This window comes from Notechis scutatus, chromosome 5 (assembly GCF_049901735.1).
Source record: "Notechis scutatus isolate UNSWTSFEM ecotype Mainland chromosome 5, rNotScu1.2, whole genome shotgun sequence".
Classification (NCBI taxonomy): domain Eukaryota; kingdom Metazoa; phylum Chordata; class Lepidosauria; order Squamata; family Elapidae; genus Notechis; species Notechis scutatus.
Window position 1 is genome coordinate 12,528,558 of NC_142013.1, and position 22,765 is coordinate 12,551,322.

The 22,765-nt window shown below is 43.0% G+C and overlaps 1 protein-coding gene across 1 annotated transcript; it reads left to right on the top strand.

Moving 5' to 3' along the window:
* The first annotated feature begins 1,594 nt into the window (after positions 1-1,594).
* C5H11orf97 (chromosome 5 C11orf97 homolog) lies at positions 1,595-13,169 on the top strand. Its single transcript, XM_026679900.2, has 4 exons — positions 1,595-1,879; positions 6,549-6,653; positions 8,447-8,569; positions 9,989-13,169. The coding sequence occupies exons 1-4, from the start codon at positions 1,711-1,713 to the stop codon at positions 9,991-9,993; spliced, it is 402 nt and encodes a 133-aa protein (XP_026535685.1). The 5' UTR covers positions 1,595-1,710; the 3' UTR covers positions 9,994-13,169.
* Positions 13,170-22,765: the final 9,596 nt, after the last annotated feature.

Sequence of the window (22,765 nt, forward strand, 5' to 3'; positions counted from 1 at the left end):
TTCTAATATTGCCTAAAATAAACCTCAGGCAAAGGCAACACACTTCCTGAATACCCAACCCACTTGCTTGATGAAGAGATCCTAGCGATCAACACACACAATCTGGCAATTGGCTTCTCCAACCAGTAACTTTAAAACCACCGCATGCCAAAGATGACCCTGTTCAGACCCTTGCCAGCTGACTCATATTTATGAATTTGCGGTGTCCCAGGGTCATGTGATCACCTTTTGCAACCTTCTGACAAGCGAAGTCAACGGGAAAGCCAGATGGACTTTACAAATGTGTAAACTAACGGCAGTGATTAACTGAACAACTGGGGCAAGAGAGCCTGTAAAATGGGACAAAATTCACTTAATAACTCTCGCTTAGTAACAGAAATTTTGGATAAATGTGTATAGAATTGTATTGGAATACAAAACGAACAGCACTTTTTTCATTATATTGATAAGGATTATTAATTTATCCCAGACAATGAATAGGACTATGTATTTATTTACATTAATGTGCCCAGAAAATTATCAACTTTGGTAGTTGACTGTATAAGAAATTAATTCTGGACACTTATTACCTATAATCAATCAATCTATCTGTATATCTATTTATCTACCATCATCTATCATCTATCTGTATCATCTATATCTATATGTATCTGTATATCTATCATCTATCTGTATCATCTATTTATATCTATATATATCTGTATATCTATCCATCTATCATCTGTCTATCATCTGTCTATCCATCTATATATCTATCTATCTACTATCATCTATCTATCTGTATATATTTATCTATCATCCATCTATATCATCTATTTATAGCTATCATCTATCTGTATCTATCTATCATCTATATCATCTATCATCCATCCATCCATCCATCTATATCTATCTATCTATCTATCTATCTATCTATCTATCTATCTATCTATCTATCTATCTATCTATCTATCTATCTCTATCCATCCATCTATCATCTATGTATCTATGTATCTATCTATATCGATGTATCTATCTGTATCTATATCTATCTGTATCTATTTATCTACTATCATCTATCTATCTGTATATATTTATCTATCATCCATCTATATCATCTATTTATAGCTATCATCTATCTGTATCTATCTATCATCTATATCATCTATCATCCATCCATCCATCCATCCATCCATCCATCCATCTATATCTATCTATTTATCTATCTATCTATCTATCTATCTATCTATCTATCTATCTATCTCTATTGATCTATTTAGCTATCATCTATCTATCTGTCCCTATCTGTCTGTCTGTCTGCCTATCCTAAATTATCTAATTTATCTATCTACCCATCCTAATCTATCTATAATCTTTCAGACAGTGTGGTTTTTGCCCACCCTGGCCTGCTAGGAGCTGCTGGGTAGAGGATGGTGGTAACCCCAAGAATTAGAGAGAGCGCCTGCTTGGGGAAGACCTCGGGTCAGCCACTCAGGTGGGCTTCGGGCGTTGCCAAGGCAACCTGTGACCGCCCCCGCTCGAGGCGGCTGGACTCAGTTATCCTCTGACCCGGGACAAGGGCGAGCTCCCCCCTTAGCTCCGCCCAGCCTGTGCCGCCGCTCTGCCGGGTCTGCGGGCAAAAACCACCAGCTTCTTCATCCTCCTCCTCCTCCGCCACTCCCCCTTCAGCAGCAGCCACAGCAATAGCAGCAGCAGCCACCTTGGGCTCCTATGGCAACCAGCCTGCGCGTGCCGCTCGCCTGGGCGCGGCTGGCAGGAGCAAGCAAGAGCAGCCGCCGAGGACGAGACATGCGAGCGTCGACCGGGGAACCGTCGGAGACCAAGGCGGGGGACTCCGGGAGCCGGATCTACGGCGAGAGCAACGATGGGGGGCAACCCTGTGAGTGGGAATGGGGGGGCTGGCGCGCGATCCGGGGGGAAGGTTTGCCCCTGCCCGGGCTGCAGAGGGGCGGTCGCTCAGGTTGCAGCCGGAGAGCCTCGCCACCGCCTGGAGGCTTTCTCTTCCAGGCTGCTTTTTATCCATGGAGTGAGTGGGGAAGATTTCCAGGGTTGGTTTGTTTGGGGGGGAGGTGCTTCAGCCCCAGTAATTGGAAGTTAAGGGAGTGAAGAAGATCTCCTGTTTGTTTGTTTGTTTTTGGGGGCTTCAACGCCAGCATTTGGGAATTAATGGTCAACCCAGATTGTCTCTTCCACACTGCTTTCATCCATGGGGTGGAGAAAGATCTCCAGGTTTGGTTTTTTGGGTGGTGGTGGTGGTGGGGCTTTGGCGCCAGCAATTGGAAGTTAATGGTGAAGATCTCCAGGTTTTATTGGGGGTGGGGAGACAACATGGGGAGGTGAGGCTTCAGCTCCAGCAATTAGAAGTTAATAGGTAACCCTGGCTGGGTGGAAACCAAATTGGAGGAAGGCTTGTCTCTGTGGGCTGAGGATGATGGGCTCTGGAAAGCCCCTGTTGTTGGGAGGGCGGTTGAGAGGAGAACAATCGGTTTGCAGAATTAAGGGATAGATGCAACCTGCGGTGTGGGGGCGTGAAACCTACATCCTGTCCCTCTATGGATCAGTTGCACCCTTGCACCCAAGCAGGGCTGTGGCCCATGATTGGAGAATTCCCTCCTGCTTCTTTAAAAGGGGATTGCTGGTGACATCATGGGCATGCCCGTTGTTGTCTTGGCAACAGCACAGAAGCAGTTTGCCCATTCACTTACACCTGGATAGGGTTGTTTTTTTTCTTCCAAACTTCCCAACCAAATCCATAGCCCTCAGATTTCCCAATATTAAGATCTAGTCTTCCAAGCTTTTTGAGATCAGCCAAGGTTACCAAAGATCTATATGTGATGTTAGATCAGGTGAAAGTTATATCATGCATCACACCTTATTTTTATAAATAACTCAAGGTGGTGAAGACACACATGCTGCCCAGAGTCACCTGGTGGGGGAAGTGGGAGGCATAGGAATAGAATAGAATAACATGGGATGGGATGGAAGAGGAAGAGAGCCGAAAGGGACCTTGGAGGTCTTCTAGTCCAGCCCCCTGCTTAATCAGGAGAACCTATACTATTTCAGATAAGTGACTGTCTAGTCTATTCTCTGGTGCTTTGGAGAATAAATTGACCCCTCTCTTCTTTGTGGCAGTCCCTCAAAATACTGGAATACTGCTATCATGTCACCCCTAATTCCTCTTTTCTTGAGACTAGCCAAACCCAAATCCTGCAGCCGTTCGTCGTGTATTTTAGCCCCCGAGCCTTTAATCCTCTTAGTTGCTGTTCTCTGAATTGTCTCAACATCTTTTTTGTAGTATGGCGACCAAAACTGGTTGCCATACCGTAAAATAAAATATCCCTTTCTCCTGTTTTCACCACAACAACAACCCTGTGAGGTGAGTTGGAATGACAGAGAGGGACTGGCCCACAACGTCACCCTAAGCCAGCTTTCATGCCTAAGGTGGGACTAGAACTCCCAGTCTCCTGGTTTCTGGCCAGGTGAGGTCCTCACCATGGTTGAAGAGAACAGATCCGATTTGTTCTGTCTCTTTTATAAAGAGAGAAAGATCACCCCACACTTGGTTGGGAGTTGATGCTCAGGACTTTTGAACAGCATCCCGTTCTGTTCTGCATCATTCATGATGAGTCTCCCTAGCTAGGATGTGCAGAGAAGAGCAACTAAGATGATTAAGGTCCTGGAGAGTAAAACATGAAAAACGGTTGCAGGAACTAGATGTGGGCTCGTCTAGAGAAATGAAGGAGTAGGGGTGACATGATAGCAGTATTCCAGTATTTGAGGGGTGTTAGGAATATGAGTCACCTAACAGGTATTTGGGTTAGAAATATATAAACCAGGATAAACATTTTAAAACTGTATTTTTAAGAGATTGCAAAAACTGCAATTGGGTGCGGTTTTTGAAACGGCCATAAGATGGGGCCAGAAACCTGGATTGTCTTAGTCTTAGTCTCAGAAGAGAGTGTGTCTGAGTGAGTATCTCTGTTGGAAAATATATTGCCATTGCTCCATTTTTTTCTAATTGACTGATATTTCTGCATTTGATGTAAGTTTGTTACTGAACTGTTTTTTGACACTGGACTTTGTTACTGAATTATCCCTGGATTGAAAAACTGACTGATTTACCTGTGAATGACTTTTGGACTGCTTATTTTGGACTTTGCTTAAACCTTTCTTGAAGTAAAAACCTACATTTACTGTACAGTATATCTGTGTACTGTGTGTGTATTATTCAAACACTTCTCTCAAATACGTCTCCCTGTATGCGCTCATTCTCCTAATGGGGAATTACCTCAACAAGGGGCTGCCACAAAGAAGAGAGGGGTCAATTTATTTTCCAAAGTATCTGAAACAGAGGTGGTATTCAGCAGGTTCTGACCAGTTCTGGAGAACTGGTAGCGGAAATTTTGAGTAGTTCAGAGAACTGGCAAATCCCACCTCTGACTGGCACCGCCCCCATCTATTCTCTGCCTCCTGAGTCCCAGCTGATCGGCTGGGTTTTCTTTTGTTGCCTTGCACAGGAGAATGGAGCTGGAAAGCAGGTTAATGGGGTGGGAAGGGAATGGGATTTTGCAGTAACCTTCCCCCAGGAGTGGGGAGGGAATGGAGATTTTATAGTATCCTTCCCCTGCCATGTCCACCAAGCCATGCCACTGAGCCATGCCCACAGAGCAGGTAATAAACATTTTTTTAATCCCACCACTGAAGGGGTCATTTTATTTTCCAAAGCATCTGAAGGCAGGATAAGAAACAACGGATGGAAACTAATCAAGAAGAGAAGCAACTTGGAATTGAGGAGAAACCTCCGAACAGTGAGGACAATTAACCAGTGGAACAGCTGGTCTTCAGAAGCTGTGGGTGCTTCATCACTGGAGGCTTTTAAGAGGAGACTAGACAGCCACTTGTCTGAAACTGTATATGGTCCCCTGCTTGAGCAGGGAGCTGGACTAGATGACCTCCAAGGTCCCTTTCAGCTATTCTGATTGGCTGATTATTTGGATTGTTATTAAGGGATTACAGAATTTGATAGGACGCTCCCAATTTTGACCATTTGTTGTCTGTTTGACAGGAATGCTTCTATCCAGTTATGCAGTTGTCCAGAGATACCATAAGATTTTAGTTTTAGGACTAGTTTGTTGTGTACCAGTGAATCAAAGGCTTTACAGAAGTCTATGTAGATTGCGTCTATTGCTTTGCCCTGATCGAGTTGTGTAGTCCATATGTTTTTGCGGTGTAAGAGTTGCAGATTACAGGATAGTTTTTTTCTGAAACCAAATTGTTTATTAGAGAGTAGGTTGTTTGTCTCTAAGTGGAGGATAATGGATTGGTTAATAATTGATTCCATGACTTTACATGACGCAGCATAAGGAGATTGGTCTGTAATTTTCAACTAGGCTGGGGTCTCCCTTTTTGAAGATGGGGATGACTGTGGCTTGTGACCATAGGTTAGGCAAGGAGCTGGTCCTGAAAGATTTTTCAAAGATTATGCTTAGAGGTTCTGCTATGGTGGTGGATAGCTTTTTTAAGAAGTAGGCACATATTCCGTCCGGTCCAATAGATAGAGATGGTTTTAGATTGCGTAGTGCTTTTTCAACATTGTCTTCTGTAAAATGGATATGTATTAGATCATTGTAGTTTTCTGTGGTTTGGCTAGGAAATATTGGGCATGATCCATTGCTGTTTACAAATATTGAGCCAAAGAATGTGTTAAAGATGTTGGCTTTAATGGTGTCATCATTGCAGTCTTTACCATTAGGTCCTATCAGGGGTGGGATGGACCTTGAGTCTTTTAGTTTGTTGTTTACAAAATTGTAAAAAGCGCGGGTGGAATTGGTGCGTAGAAGGTTTTCTTCTTATTTAATGTGATAGATAATTGGTGGCATAAATTTTTGTATCGGCTTTTGAAGTTGGCAACGTGACCAGATTTGTTTTTCCGTCAGTGATCTCTTTTGGGATTGAAGTTTTCTTATTGTTATGGGTAATCTGTTTTTTGTTTTTGTTTTGGGAATTGTTATTGGTACATATAGTTTGATGACTCTTTTGACTTCAAGTAAAAATATGTTGTAATAGTCTTCAACAGTATTGCATCCAGAGAATAGAAATTGCCAATCAAGGGATGAGAGATCGTTGTCTATAAGATCATAGTTGCCTTTTTTGAAGTTATAATTGGGTAAATTAATTAATTGTTGATTGTTAACAATATATTGAGATATTTCTGCTTCTTTGCCAGTCTCAGAAACCTCTCTTCCACAGATTAAGTCTGATAATAATTGCTCTGCCATACCAATAGAAGCTTTGCTTAAGTCCTCCCCCCGCCCCCATTTCTTGTTCTTAATGCCCAAACATGGCTTTTATAAATTCTCCAAGAAGAAATAAACATGTTTATTATTCAGGTCACTGTTCCTAAATATTATGCCTTGTCACCATAAGATCTTTAGAATGTTTATAAACTATCAGAATATGGTTTGATTAAATATTTTATTTTGATATAACAAGGTATATCTTTTGCAATTTCCTCAGCTCATCCATTGAAATGGTCTTTCTTCAAACAGGGAAGAAGTTTGCTTATGTTGAACCACCAAGGAGAGTTAGGGAAGTCCTTGAGGAAGAACTGTATTTCCAGAGAGATGAGTGCAGAATCAGGCACCCTTCAGAAGGTAAGCTTTGCAAAACAAGATAATGGGGGGGGGGGATTCAAATTCTGAAGTGTTTACAGTGGGAAGATTTCATATCTTCATACTTTTGTACTTTGGAGTACAATGCTTGTATTCTGAACATTGATACAAAAATAAAATTAGAGCAATCGATCAGTGCAACAGCTGGCCTCCAAAAGTTATGGGTGCTCCAAAGTTGGAAGTTTGAAGGAAAACCTTTGTTTGAAATGGGCCCAGTGTTTCCTGCCTGAGCAGGGGTTGGACTGGAAGACCTCCAAGGTCCCTTCCAACTCTGTTGTTGTTGTTTGTTCTTGTTACTATTATTATTATCTCTTTTATTCATTAAACATGAAACTCAGTCAACTGAATATTTTAAAATGTATCACAAATATCATTGACTGGCGCTGATGGTTGATACGGGTTGCTGCCAGCATCCTAGGTATTGACCAATTATTGTTGTTGTTGTTATATAGCAACAGCAAAAAACAGCCACAAACAAAACCACAGGTATTTAGTTAGCTCTTCAAAACCCTTTAGAATAATTCAATTTTAATTCATTTCTGAAAACCTAGTACTAGTGGGGCAAGTTCTCACTTCTAAGAAGAGAAAATGTTGTGAATGTGAAGAAAATTCAATTTTAAATATAAATGTGCTTCAGGGAATATATATTAAATCACATGGAAAGTAAATTTGTTATAGTATTTGTGTAATCTGTTCTCTTGGGGTTGGTGCTGGTCTGTGTAGTAATAATTAATCCAAAGCAAGTCACAGTGCATTCAAGGTGCATAAAACATTTCATAAATGGCCGTGCACCCCTCCACCATGGTCACATGCTGGGCGCTTGGCAACCAGTCATGATGTTCCGTGGTCATGTGACTGCCATTTGTGACTTTTTTGCCAGTTTCTAGCAAAAAGCTATTTGAATGAGTGAATTTGCATTTAATGTAACCACCATGTTCGCTTAATCACTATCACATTTGCTCAACAACCACTGCAAAAAAGTTCATAAAAATCATTTCTGGTCATGTGGGAACCTCAGCTTACTACCACGACAATTTACAAATGGATTTCCGTTCCTAATTGTGGTCATAAATCAAGGACTACATGTAGACTTCCATGTATCACTTCCTGGTCCTGAGCAGATGAAACGTTATAGATCAGGGGTGTCACATTCAAGGGGGTGCTTAAATCCGGCCCACGGGGCTGATCTGGAAATATCAAGGGAGCAGCCAGTGGTGCCTCTGGTGACTAAAATGGGCTATGTGCGACCCCCCCGCTCCTCACTCTCCATGGCCTCCTGCAGAACTCTGTCAGCTGAAAATGGTGGAAAACCGGGCCAAAACCTGGGCCAAAAATGGGCCAGCCCATTTTCGGCCAGCACAGTGCTGTAGGAGGCCATGGAGGGTGAAAACGAGGCACAGGAGGGCTGTGCGCGGACCCCCTGCATCCCATTTTGGTTGGCAGAGTGCTGCAGGAAGCATCCATCCCACCACCACCACCAGCCCACAGAGGAGAGTTACAATGCTGATCCAGCCCTCAAAGAAATCCAGTTTGACAGCCCTGTTATAGATCCTAAACGGGGCCTTTTAGCTTTTCCTTTTTGCCTACAGTGTTCTGATAAGCTTCAAAGCAATCCATTAGTTTATGGCTCTGTAGAGCCAAAAAAAAAAAAGGTTGAAGTAAGACCATAAAATTGTGATGTTCCACTTAACGATTGCTTCAATTAAATCCCAGGTCTCAATTGTGGTTGCAATACAATACAGTTATAATAATGCTCTTCTGTATGTTATGGACAGTGGCTCTGGAAAGGATTTGGAGCTTGAAAAGAAATTTTCCCGTGGGAGGCTTCAACCCAGCATCACAGAATCAAAGCTGCTTCCTTTCTCAACCTTATTATTCCAGGCATGCAGTCATAAGAAGTAAGAATGTAGTATCTCCTTTCTTTCCTGCTCCCCAAAAGCAAACATGCGCATTTAAAACAACAGAACATTCATCGCATTAATTTACTGTACGTAAAAGAGAGCTCGCCAGACCCAGGTTCATTTAGTGACTAGCTGCTATTTTGATAGCTTATGCAGGAGAAAAAGCAGATTTTCTCCCATTAACAAATACTATGCTTGATTGGATAAATGGCCTAGTTATATTTTTATTTTTATTTTTTGTTTTAAATATGGTTTTATATTGTGTAAGCCACCTGAGTCGCCTTGGGCAAATAGGTGGAGATCTATCTATCTATCTATCTATCTATCTATCTATCTATCTATCTATGGATCTTTGGTTATTCAGATTTTCTCCCGCGTAAAATTGGAAGTATTTTGGCGACGTTTCAACGAAATCTCATTCGTCATCTTCAGGCTTGTGTCTTTGGCTTTGTGCTTCTCGGAGTAATGTGAGATTGCAACTGCTTCTTCCTTTTAACGACAAGACGCACCCCCACTGGCAGTTAAAAGGAAGAAGCAGCTGCAAGCCTGAAGATGATGAATGAGATTTCGCAAACGTCGCCAAAATACTTCCAATTTCTGGAGAAACCAATAACCAAAGATCCACATACAAATACCCGTGAAAACCTCAGAAATATATATATATATATATATATTTGTTTTCTTAAGTTTTGGTACTTACATGTATGGCCTTCAGCTTTGTTGGTATTTTCCACGTCATTATAGTTGTGCTTTTAAAGTTGTAGCAACGTTTCAGCAGAATCTCATCTGCCATCATCAGGCTTCTGTATTGTGTCCGTCTGTGAGTCAGACTTTTACAGTGGTTTCAGATTTAAATTTGGGGCAGCCTATTGCTGTGCCAGAATGGTTTTTCTTCATCCTGATTGGTTGGGAGTCTTGGTCTGTGTTTATTGGTCTCGAGTTTGCTGTGTTCTGCTTGATTGGTGTCTCTAATACCTTCTGAAGCTGAAATATATATATATATATATATATATATATATATATATATATATATATATATATATATATATATATATATATATATATATACACACACACACACACACACACACACACACACACACACACACATTGCACAATAATGTTCAGATTTCTAAGATTTATGAAGGCAGCAACTTCATTTTTTATTTACCAAAAATTTATGTTGTTGGGGCCCTAATAACTTATTATTTCATTGATATTCTGTCCTTAATGGGAAAGATTCTGGTTGAGTAGGAATGTCTATGACAACTTAAGTATATTTCCACCTTCCAGTTAGGAAGAATTACTTGATTTCCTTCTACTCGTGGTGAAATTTATTTGTTTAAAACGAAGTACAGAACTGCTCCACAAATATAATACTTATGAATCTCCATTTTGATACTTTCTCTTTTCTAGGATAGTCATTCTGAAAAATTTGAATCTCCTTTGATGGAAGTCGCAGAAGAAAAGCAAATCTATGGCTGTCACATTTATCTGAACATAGACAATTATATTTTAGTATTTATAAAGTTGCTTATAAAATAAATTTTGAAGCTATGCACCTGCCAACCATGTATCTAAGATGATCATCTATGACTTAGGTTACTACTAAAAAATTCACTAGTTTATAACACAAAAAAAGTTCCGTCTTTCCAGATCGTTCCAATTAAATTTGAAGTTGGTGTTTTATATTTGCAAGGTCCTCAAACGTTGTTAATACCACGCTGGCAGTCTGAGTAAATGTAAAACAGACAAGTCTATCATTAACTTGGAGCTCAATTCTCATGTTCCTATTTCCTTTGTATGGTTTTTGACTGGCCTCCATTGAGGCCAGTTTTGATCTGAGAACACTTGATTGCAGGAGCGATAAAGATGGAATTGCTTAAGGCTATAGGGATAGGAAAAAGGGAAATTCAATGGGTTTTTTCCCCTATCCGTTTTTTGCACTCAGTCCTCCAGGCTATTTGAGGCAAGAAGTTTCTGAGATAAGAGTAATCAGTAGTACTGAATTTACAACCTTTTATTTAGCAACTGTTTGAAGTTACAACAGCATAGGAAAAAATGACTTACGACTGGTCCTTCCACTTACGACCATTGCAGATTCCCCCATGGTCACATGATCAAATTTCAGGCCTGCAATGTTCCAAGGCATTTGATTGACATTTGCAACTTTCCCAGCTGGGGTTTTAACAAGCAAAACCAATGGGGGAAGCCAGATTGGCTTAATGTTGTTCACTTAACAGCTGTACTGATTCACTTAACAACTGTGAGGGAAAGTGCATGTGTCGCTTAAAAGCTGCCTGGCTTAGTAATAGAAATTCCGCTCCCCAATTGTGGTTGTAAGTCGAGGATTGCCTATAAAGGATTGGAAGTCACCATCTATTCCTCAAAAAGCGTGGTCCCCGTTGCATTTGTACACCCATCTCCAAGTCTATCTGGCTGAAATTCTAGAATTGGTTTACTTCTGCCTTATCCACCATGACAGCAGAATGAAAATTACCCCTTTTACTAGATCTCAGTTTTTGGTTCCATATTAGAGGAATGTTTAATTCCACAGCAGTCTGAATAATGGACTTTCCCCAGTCACAGATTTCCCCTTGCTGGTGAGAAACTTGAGTAATATTCCAAAAATGTTTTAAGTATCCTATTAAAGGAGTGGGGCTTTTTGTATCATCACCTTTTTTTTTTCCTTTTTTCTTTTAGAAGTGAAAGTTCTTCGAGTCCCCCTTTCCCAACTTTTCTTTTTTGTAGAGAAAATCTGCTAGGGACGAAAATGGCACAGGGTTTCCTGCTTGAGCAGGGGTTAAACTAGAAGACCTCCAAGGACCCTTCCAACTCTGTTATTCTGAAAAGATTTTGTTGTCCTATTATGCTGGCAAGGAGAAATGGTGAACACCATTAAAGACCAAGATGGGTACAACTGACAAGCTAGAGAAGATAAAGTTCCGATTGCCGTTTTATTGTTTTGTTGAGAAATTTGGGGTTATATTTTTTTCCTTGTTCACCATCCATACGATGCCCAAGATACATTTCTCTTTTGCAAGGTGCTCTTTCTTAGATGAACATATTCCATTTGGAGTATTTTTAACTTCTTTCAGTATATATATATATATATTTAAAGCACACATTTTTAAATGATTTGTTTTTAGTTTGGGTTTCACAATGCAGTAGGGACCACTGCTTCCAAAGATTGCTGATTCCTGAAAAGAGGTTATTATTTTGGTGCACTGCATTTCCAGAGTAAGTTGAGGTCGACAGAACCTTCACAGTTCTTGCTTCCTCCGCTGGGGAGTGAGAGCACATCCTAGTAAAAATCAATTTTAAAAAGACTGTTTCTATTGGATGTTTTGAAGTAAAACTAATGACATTGGGAGACTTGGTTTCCTAGTCAGACGTATCTCTCAAATTTAGCCCTGAACTGGACATTGCTAGAGATCCATATTCTCACAGACCTCTTATCTTCTCTCTCAAATCCCAATGATTAAACAAATGTGGACAAAAAAAACCAGAACTAGAATCTTGTACATCAGTGGCCCTCAACCTTTTGGGTCCCAGTGACCAGTTCTGTGGAGAGAGGTTTATTCGCGAACAGGAGGCGGCGTGGTTTCACGTGCTTGCCTGAATCCCACAGATGGCGCTTCGATTGTTTGCGTGGCCCGGTTTCTGGCATGCCACGGCCCAGTGCCAGTCCACGGCCCGGGAGGAGACCCCTGTTGTACATGGCAACCCCATCTTCCAAAAGCAGTCCAGTTTTGTAAGTTAATCTAGTATCAGGGGAATTAGATAAGCCTTTCAAACCAGTTCCCTCAAGTTTCCTCTTGTTTCAGTCCCTCCCAGGAATGAAAATATTTTGGATTGCCCTTATCAATCTGAGATGGTGTATCCCAAGTGACAGGCCTGCTGCAGCTCACATTAAGATGGCGGAAAGATCAAATCTCAGGCTCAGAATAATTGCCTTCCAGAAGAGGACAAATTAAATCCCTGCCACACATAGGAAAAGAAATGAGTGAATACTTGTCTAGAGATACAACTCTATTTATTCAAAGGGCGATGTCCTTCAGTTGAAAGCACCTTACAAAAGACAGAGGGAAAAAGTTATTTTTATTATTGTATTTACAGATTTGTGAAGGCTATCCCATTTCAAATAAACTCATTTGGGGGGGGGAAATGGAACTAATTTGCCTTTTTAGGTAAACACAGCAGCAAAATCAACTGTGTTTTTTAAAAATATATTTCATATTTTTGTTATCACGTAGAAAAGACCAAAATCTCTCTGATGTCTATCCCTGTTTGAGTTTGAGTTAATTTTGTTCATTTGAATATATCTTACATCTCTTACTACTACTTTTATAGCTTCAATTCACTTGTATTTCATTTATTCACAACATTTATCTCACAATGGTGTTGCTTTTAACAATCCCAGAGTAGAAATGCATGTTGTATTTGTTATCTTTGTAAATTAAGTTTATAATTTTGTATGTATTTTGATGTGTCTTGAAATATAGTAACTTAGAAACTGTTTTGTAGGTGGAGAGACAATTATCCTAAAAGGACAAGCAATTATATATGTACAAATAAAAACAAATAGTAAATAATCCTTTATTTCTTAATGATTATTTCACCACACATTCTTTGATCCTCATATTACAACAAAAGAGATTTTGTTTCCATCGTATAGTTTGGTAACCTCGCACACCCACCCTGGGGGTCAGGCTCAGAGAAAGCTGGAGGGAGGGCAAAAATGGATGGGGCCAGCCAGGAGTGTTGTACCTTATGATTCTTGACAAATGTATCTTTTCTTTTATGTACACTGAGAGCATTTGCACCAAGACAAATTCCTTGTGTGTCCAATCACACTTGACCAATAAAGAATTCTATTCTTCTATACTATTCTAAAAAAAAGGCTAGTGTTAATGATAGGAGATTTGCTTTTCAAATGAGTGGAATCAGTAATTGGTCACCCAGACAATAACTCCAAAAAGGTATGTTGTCCCCCAGGAGCAAAAATCAAAAATGTGACTGACTAAAATAATGAAGCCCAGATTATTATTCTGTTCTCCTCTTTCATGTGAGGATGAATGACTTTTAAAAGCCTGAACACGGTATCAAGAGACTATGAATAGCTCAGCATGAAAGCCAAAGCGTGAAGAGCATACAGCTGTATATTTGTTCAAAAGAAATGGGCAAACAAAAGAGGTGAAATTGCATTATAAGAAATCATTATACCATGACATAAATGTATAAAACCATAGATGAAAGCTGTCTTAAATGCACATGGGTTAATATAAAAGGAGAAAAGAATGACATTTCCATAGGTGTACACTAGGCCACCTAACCAAGCAGACAAAATAGTTGAACTTTTTGCTTATCAGTTCATACCATTGGTGGGCTGCTGGGGGTTCGCGGGGCTTCAGGAGAACCCCTAGCTAAGATTCTGCACAGTTCAGCTGTACATTCCAATCATGAATTATGTATCCCACCAAGTTTCAATAATGGCAACAACATCCTACTTGGCCTCCTGTACTAGAAAATTTGCCTTGTTTGTTCCTCATACTTTATGAGTCCTTTATGGCTGAGCGTTTGCTTTCTACATCTTTGCTTTGTATTTGAACTCCTGTTCCTTCTCACCACTCCCTGTCTCATTGTTTCGTTGTTTCAGGAATTATGCTCAGGATTAAGTCCTAAAGGTTAGTCTCTTTCCCCTTCAGATAAGCCAAGCCAGCCATTTTTCTCAATTCTTATGAAGGGTGAACCTGCCAGAAATCCTTCATGTAGCTAATGTAGACCACAGTTGAGGAATTTGAAGTTCTCTGGATGGCACCATCACTCAAGCCAGTAGTTTACTTCTAAAATCCTCCATTTCTTCATTGGATGTGTTGACTCTCTGTTGGAAGTGCAGATGAAACCATCAGGTATGCTCTTCCGCTAGGTGAGATCATCCATCACCATGGACTCAACAACATATTATCAACACCCTGATAATACTCAGCTGTATGTCTCAGCCTATGGTGAACTAAGTGTTGCTGTGTCCTCCCTCTCACAGTACCTGGAGGCTTTTAGGGGCTGGATGGGGAGCAACGGGTTGAAACTAAACCCTGGCGAGACCAAGTGGCTCGGGGTTTGTGGTTCATTGGCTCAGGTTGAATTGCCACCTTTGGTCTTGGATAGGGTGGCACTACCCCAAACAGATCCTGTGTATAATCTGGGGGTTCTAATGGATTCACCACTCCTGCTGGAAGAGCAGGTGGTGGTCGTGGCCAGGAGGCCCTTTGCACAACTGCAGGTTGTGCACCAGTTACGCCCTTTCCTGGACCAACAACCCCTACTCATAGTTACTCATGTCCTAGTCACTTCCTGTCTTGACTATTGCAACGTGCTCTACATGGGGCTGCCCTTGAAGAACATCCGGAAGCTCCAGTTGGTGCAAAATGCAGTGGCCTGCATAGTTTTCTGCAGACCCCAGTGTGCACATGTATCACCTTTCCTGCGGGAGCTGCATTAGTTGCCGATTTGCTTCTGGGTGCAATTCAAAGTGCTGGTTGTCTCCTTTAAAGCCCTTCATGGCTTGGGATCAGGTTATCTGAGGGACCATCTCTTGCTGGTCACATCTACTGGACCCATAAGAGCAAGGAGGCAGGGAATGCTGTGGGTCCCATCCCCGAGGGAGATACACCTGGTGGGACCCAGAAGAAGGGCCTTCTCCGTGGTGGCTCCCTCTCTCTGGAATATCATTTCTCCAGAGATTAGAACGGCCCCCACCCTCATATTCTTCCAGAAGGCGCTGAAGACCTGGTTCTGCCAGCAGGCCTGGGGAACCCAGAGCAGGACGGACCCTATCAAATGGCTCATGTGATCTGCTGTCCTAAGAGCGGTGGGGTGGGAGTTGGGGGTTGATTTTATTATGATTTTATTATTATATTCATTTATTTGATTTTTTTAAAATTAGTTTTATGGTTTTAAATGTGTTTTTTTATATTCTGTAAGCCGCCTTCAGTTGCCATGAGCGAATAGGCAGCAATATAAATTTAATAAATAAATAAATAATTATGAGCCTCATAAAACTCTATTGAGAGGTACTTAAGCAAGGACACCCATCACTCCACTTTCTATTTAATTTAGTTATAGAAATCTTAGCAGTACGCATGAATAATGAAGTTACATAGCTAAATAATAAGGGAAATAAATAAATATTCTATTTATTTAGAGGAGATATACAACGTGAGCTCTTTCGAATGTAATACATTCTTTTTAAAATAAAAAGGGGTTGCAAGATTTTAGAGAAGTATGAGGTTTCACAGTTAATTAAAAAAAGAGACCTGTGCATTTTTACCTGTTCAAAGTACAAAAAAAAAAACACCCTAATATCTTAGACCTTTGACATGTAAGTCCTTTGTTAGATCTGGAGGAGTGGGCGCAAGGAACGGAGACGAGACATCGAATAGTGACTCAACTCTTTATTAGTGACTTCAGAAAGAGAACGAAACACTTGGGCAGCAGCAGCTCCTTTTATAGAGCTGGCTGCTGTCACAATGTCCAATGATTCAAGTTTGCCGCGCTGGAAGCGTCCAATCGGCGGCGACCCGCTGTCAGCCAATCAGATTAGCCAGAGATGACCAATCACGATCTGCTAACTGCGGGCCAATGAGAAGTGCAGGATTACGAGCCTGCTGTGGAAGTAAAACTATTAGGATTCAAAACCAATGCGTTTGCTTAGTTCGTAACACTCCTCCCCCCTATGTTCCGTCAGAGGGGTGGGGTGATGTATTCTTCCAAATAGGCAGGTCGTTTCACCTGTCTACTCGATCTGCGTTGCTCCACCGGTCTTTGTTCTGGCTCTGGTTCCGGTGGGCTGTGTGCTGAACTTAATGGCAACGATAGTCCAACCTCTTCGCTGGGTGACTCGGGGTTGTCATCTCTGCTTCCGTCACGGCTGTCATTCGGATTCCTTGGATTTGCTTCAGTCGCAGTACTGCTTTGTGGCGAGGCGATCATCTGGCTTGGTTCTCCTTCGGCAGGTGAGTATCCCCGGGTTGGTTGTGCTGATTGCTGGTTTTCGCTTACTGGGTCGTATGCTAATTCTCTTCCGGTCCCTTCGGTTTCCCTTCCCCCCGGTTTGAAATTCTGGGCTTGTGACGGGGGTAGGTGCTAGTCGGGAGCGAAGTTGGTCGATGTGGTGCTTCCATGTTTTCCCATCATCAGTTTGTAAACGGTAGGATCGAGGGCCTGTAGGTTGGGTTACGGTAGCAGGGACCCACAATGGGTCACTGGAAAAGTTTTTTGCAAAGACTAGGTTGCCTACCTTGAATGTGCGACACATGCTGCTGGACCCCAGGGGCTTTTCCGGCATGTAGGCAGGGTGTAGGCGATCAAGATGTGAGCGAAGTTTTCGGCCCATGAGCAGTTCGGCTGGGGTTCTGTTTGTGGTGCTGCTTGGGGTGATATGCTGGAGGAGAAGCATCCTGGTCACCTTGTCATCGATGTCCCCATGTTCCATCTTGTGTAGCATTTTCTTTATGAATTGGACCATGTGCTCAGCCCTGCCATTGGCCGCTGGGTGAGCCGGCGATGTTAAAGCGTGGCGTATTCCCCGGTCTGCTAGGTACTGTTCAAATGCCAGAGCAGTGAATTGGGGGCCATTATCTGAGACCAGGACATCTGGCAACCCGTGCGTAGCGAATAGTCTATTTAGTTTTTTGACAACTGCTTCTGTGGTGGTGCTCTTCATTTTGTGGACCTCCAGCCAGTTGGAATAGGCATCTATTGTTATAAGAAATGTGTGTCCCTTGGTGGGTCCCGCAAAATCGATGTGGATATGGGACCAAGGAACTCGAGGCGTTTCCCATTCAGTCAGTGGGGCTTTTGGTGGAGCTGAGCGAGTTTCCTGACATTTGGTGCAGGTGGCCACCCAGGTCTCTATTTGCTTATCTATACCTGGCCACCATGCGTAGCTCCTTGCCAGTGCCTTCATGCGCACGATGCCTGGGTGTCCATCGTGCAAGAGTTTTAGAACTTTATGCTGTAGTCTCTCAGGGATTATGACTCTGTTTCCCCACAAGATGCATCCTTTTTGGGAGAAAAGTTCTGTCTGTCGGTTTTTGAAAGGCTTAAGGATGTCGCTGGGTTCGTTGTCAGGCCAACCTCTTTCCACCCAGCTGAGGACTCGTGCCAAACAAGGATCTTTCTTTGTTTCCGAGGCGATGTCCTGTGCAGTCAGGGGTGGTGAAGGAAGAGTTTCTATTTGTAGTGCAGCTAGGGTTGGAGTTGGGTCGCTTATGACTTCTGGAAGCGGAGAACGGCTCAAGGCGTCAGCGTGGGGAATGGCTTTTCCGGGGCGTTGTAGTAGTTGGTAATTGTATGCAGCCAGAAACTCTGACCAACGTGTCATTCTGGGTGATAAAATGTGGGGAGTTGGTTTGTCTCCCGCTAAGATGCCAAGTAATGGTTTGTGATCGGTGATTATGGCAAAGGGTCTTCCGTATACATACTCATGGAATCGTTTGATCGCAGACACGATAGCGAGAGCCTCTTTATCGAGTTGGCTATAGTTTCTCTCGGTTTTAGATAAGGTTCTTGAAAAAAATGCAATAGGTGCCTCAGTTCCGTTTGGCAGGACGTGGCTCAAGATGGCTCCTACTCCAAACGGTGAGGCGTCGCAGGTGACAGTTAAAGGTAAAGTCTCGTTATATTGCATTAATACAGCATCTGAAGTTAAAAGGTCTTTAACTTGCTGAAAGGCTCGTTCTTCCCGGTGTCCCCAGATCCAGGACGCCTTCTTGTCGAGGAGCCTATGCAGGGGTTCAGCAACAGTTGCTTTCTGGGGCAAGAAGATGTTATAAAAATTAATGAGTCCCAGGAAGGCTTGGAGATCTGTTTTATTCCTAGGTCTTGGGGCGTTTTTTATGGCAGCTAGTTTTTTCTCAGTAGGGTGAATTCCTTGTTTGTCAAGAAGGTACCCCAGGAATTCAACCCTCTCAGTACATAGTTGGCACTTGTCTTTCTTGACCTTCAGGCCAGCGTCTTTGAATTTCTGGAGAACCATTCTGAGTCGTTTTTCTAATAGGCTTCTAGTGGGAGCAGCTATCAAGACATCATCGAACTAGGGCACAACCCCTTTTATGCCCTGTAACAGTCTCTCCATCAGACTTTGGAAAATGCCCGGTGCTACACTCACTCCGAATTGGAGTCTATTACACTTGAATGCACCCCTGTGCGTGACTATAGTCTGGGCTTCTGCAGTCTGTGCATCTACGGGCAGCTGCTGGTACGCCTGGGCTAGGTCCAATTTTGCAAATATTTTTCCACCTCCCAAGGAATGAAGAAGGTGTTGGACCACAGGTACGGGGTAAGCGCTCTGCTGAAGCGCGTGATTTAGGGTGGCCCGGTAGTCCCCACAAATTCTCAAGGATCCGTCAGGTTTTATGGGGGTTACAATTGGGGTCTCCCATCGAGCGTGGTCAATCGGTTCCAACACGCCCTGGGCTATTAATTTGTCCAATTGTTCATCAATCTTTGGCTTGAGTGCAAATGGCACTCGACGAGGCTTAAGGCGAATGGGCGCAACATCAGGGCTGAGATTAAACGATATGGGGGATCCTTTGTACTTGCCTAGTTCCTCGGTAAACACGTCCTGGAATTCCTGGACAAGGGCCGCTTCCCAGTCATCGCTTCCGGTCTGGTGGATGCCTGCTAGTTCAATTCCTAGCGGCGCGAACCACTGCAAGCCTAGCAAGCTGGGCCGATCTCGATCGACGATGGTAAGAGGAAGAGTTGCAGTGTGGTCTTTGAAAGATACTTGGACGTGGCTGGTACCGGCAACTGGGGTTCTGTTTCCTTGGTAGTCTTTTAATATGATTTTTTGAGTGCTGAGGTCCTGGCGACGGATGTCAGGGATCAGCTGTTTGAGGGTTTTCCAAGAGACCATTGATAAGGACGACCCGGAGTCGACCTCCATAACACATGGTTGATTTACAATGGTGACCTTCATTCGGATTTTCCTTGCATCCAGGGATGAAGCGTGGCCGATGGTGATGGTTTGATGGGTCTCTTCTCGTCTAGTTGAATTGGCGGGTGCTCTATTTCTGTAGTGGTAGTGGCTCCATTGGTTGTTTAGGCGGTCCCGAGTTATTGGTGGGGTGCCTGTTGTCTGCCAGAAATTATATTCTCTTCGGTTTGGGCTGGATCCTCGTTTGCTTCTGCATACTTTTGCGATGTGGCCCCTCTTTCCACAGGAACAGCAGAGTACGTCTAGGAATTTGCAGTCTGACCGCGGGTGATTACCCCCGCATCCAGCACATTGCCGCGAAGATTTAGGGTTCCGCTGGTCTCGCTGGTCGCGTTCTGACCTGAGGCGGTTGACCTCCTCTTCCTCGCTTTCTGATGAGGATTCGAGGTCTTCATGGTGGGTGGTCGTTGTGTGCTTCTCAGAGAAAGGCGTAGTGTCACTGGCGAGTTGGCGGTGCGGTGCGTTCGCTCGGCGCATTCGAGCGGCTGATTTCCTGGTTGCTTCTGCTGCAGTAGCATTGGCGATGACATCTGCGAGGCCGATGTCCCCCTTCGCCATAATTTTGCTCTGGGTCGTAGGGTCTTCTAGGCCCAGAACAATTCGGTCTCTCAAGGCTTCCTCGAGGTTTGCGAAGCCACAAAGTCCCACCAGGTTCCTGAGATCAGCGATGAAGTCTCCAACACTCTCGCCTTTCTGTTGGTCCCTCTGGTAAAACTCGTGTCTTCTGATGAGTGTTGGCACTGCTGGTGCATAATGGGCCCGAAGGATCGGCGCGAGGTTGTCCCAATCCATTGTCTTGACTTCGGCCGGTTTCACAAGTGCTTTTGCCATTTTAAAAACGGCGGGCCCACAATGGGTCAGGAATACAGCTCGTTTCTTGCCAGGCATAGCATCTTTTAGATTGTTCGTCTCCAGGAACATCTGGAACCTGTCCATATACGAGTCCCAGTCTTCGTTAGCCGGGTCAAATGGAGCGGGTGGTATGGCGCTGCTGGTCATTCTGTCGCTAGCGGGTGCGCTCTTAGCCACGTGCTCTGTTTGGTGCTCAGCGAGTGCTCAGTCAGCTCTATCGTCTCCGCATCCCACCTTCGTCACCAGTGTTAGATCTGGAGGAGTGGGCGCAAGGAACGGAGACGAGACATCGAATAGTGACTCAACTCTTTATTAGTCACTTCAGAAAGAGAACGAAACGCTTGGGCAGCAGCAGCTCCTTTTATAGAGCTGGCTGCTGTCACAATGTCCAATGATTCAAGTTTGCTGCGCTGGAAGCGTCCAATCGGCGGCGACCTGCTGTCAGCCAATCAGATTAGCCAGAGACGACCAATCACGATCTGCTAACTGCGGGCCAATGAGAAGTGCAGGATTACGAGCCTGCTGTGGAAGTAAAACTATTAGGATTCAAAACCAATGCGTTTGCTTAGTTCGTAACATCCTTTATTTGAGAAAATCCTTTAAAATATTTAATAGGTATTGTGAGAAAAACATCCTGAGTTGAAAGAAAGGCGTCCTGTTAAAATAAAATAAGATCTAAAATAGTGTCTCCTGCTTGAGCAAGGGGTTGGAATAGAAGACCTCTAAGATCCCTTCCAACTCTGTTGTTCTATGTTCTAAAAATTGAATCATTAGGAGATAGAAACAACAGAAGTATACTTTATTGGAAATTTTTACAATCAGTCACGGAGCTCTCTGCCACTTGCCTGCAGGAGGGAGCCACAAAAACCTCACCTTGCACACAATATACATATTTCAACAGAAAGATAAAAGAGGTAACAGAATCACTGAGCACCTTTATCATATTTACCTTTGATACCTAATGAAAAAGCACATATCCAAAAGCTAAAACATTTTTCATCCACGCTCAAATAAAGTCAGGCACCTGTGACTATAACACCTTATGTTCTGACCTTACCCCTCTACGACTTGAGCGTTCCTGTAAGTAAGCAATAGGCCCTACTCCAATGTGGGAAAGGAAACCCTGGAATAAAAACTGTTCTAAGATCCCAGGCTGAATGCTGCAGTTAAAAATGATGCTTTTCTAAATTACAGGCAGCCATCTACTTAACGCTCACAATCGGGCCCAGAAACTTGGCCGTTTTGAGTAAAAGAGACTGCAGAGAAGAGCAACAAAGATGATTAGGGGACTGGAGGCTAAAACATATAAAGAACAGTTGCTGGAACTGGGTATGTCTAGTTTAATGAAAAGAAGGACTGGAGTGACATGATAGCAGCATTCCAGTATTTGAGGGGTTGCCACAAAGAAGAAGGAGTCAAGCTATTCTCCAAAGCCCCTGAAGGCAGGACAAGAAGCAATGGGTGGAAACTAATCAAGGAAAGAAGCAACTTAGAACTAAGGAGAAATTTCCTGACAGTTAGAACAATCGAACAGTGGAACAACTTGCCTCCAGAAGTTGTGAATGGCCCAATACTGGAAGTTTTTAAAAAGATGTTGGATAACCATTTGTCTGAAGTGGTGTAGGGTTTCCTGCCTAGGCAGGAGGTTGGACTAGAAGACCTCCAAGGTCCCTTCCAACTCTGTTATTCTATTCTAAGACATTGCATGCCTACTTTGCTCAACAACCACAATCCTGGCTGTCTCAGTTGCAGTCATTAAGTGATCGTGCAGGTCATGAAGTAGACTTCTAGGGAGAAGGCTCAGGTCTATCAACACACTTGGGAGTTTGGGACTTTCTCCCATCCAACCTGGGAGAACAATTGCAAGAACATTTACTAGCGTTTTTGACAGGTTTGAGGTCTGTTTCTCCAGTATGCTGGACCTCAAATAGCAATAGCAGTTAGACTTATATACCACTTTACAGCGCCTTAGTCCTCTCTAAGAGGTTTACAGAGTCAGCCTATTGCCCCCAACAATCTGGGCCCTCATTTTACCCACTATGGAAGGATGGAAGGCTGAGTCAACCTTGAGCCTAGTGGGATTCGAACTGCCAAACTGCAGGCAGCAGGCAGGCAGCAGAAGTAGCCTGAAGTACTGCACTCTAACCACTGCGCCACCGCAGCTCATATCTCATATTCAAATCTGGAATGGACCTCAAATCTGGCAAAAACAACAGCCAATGCTAGCATTTTGAAAGGTTCAGAATACTGACATTCACTAGCACTTAGAATTTATTTATGTATGCATGTCTGTATCTATATATATATAAAAGCGAAATGCCACTCACTCATCATCACAA

What these genes read in the sequence shown, in the direction of transcription:
- C5H11orf97 (XM_026679900.2), top strand. Translation starts at nt 1,711, where the DNA reads ATGGCAACCAGCCTGCGCGTGCCGCTCGCCTGGGCGCGGCTGGCAGGA. An exon ending in CAACGATGGGGGGCAACCCT is followed by an intron (nt 1,880 to 6,548) that starts GTGAGTGGGAAT and finishes TTCTTCAAACAG; the next exon opens with GGAAGAAGTTTGCTTATGTT. An exon ending in AATCAGGCACCCTTCAGAAG is followed by an intron (nt 6,654 to 8,446) that starts GTAAGCTTTGCA and finishes TGTTATGGACAG; the next exon opens with TGGCTCTGGAAAGGATTTGG.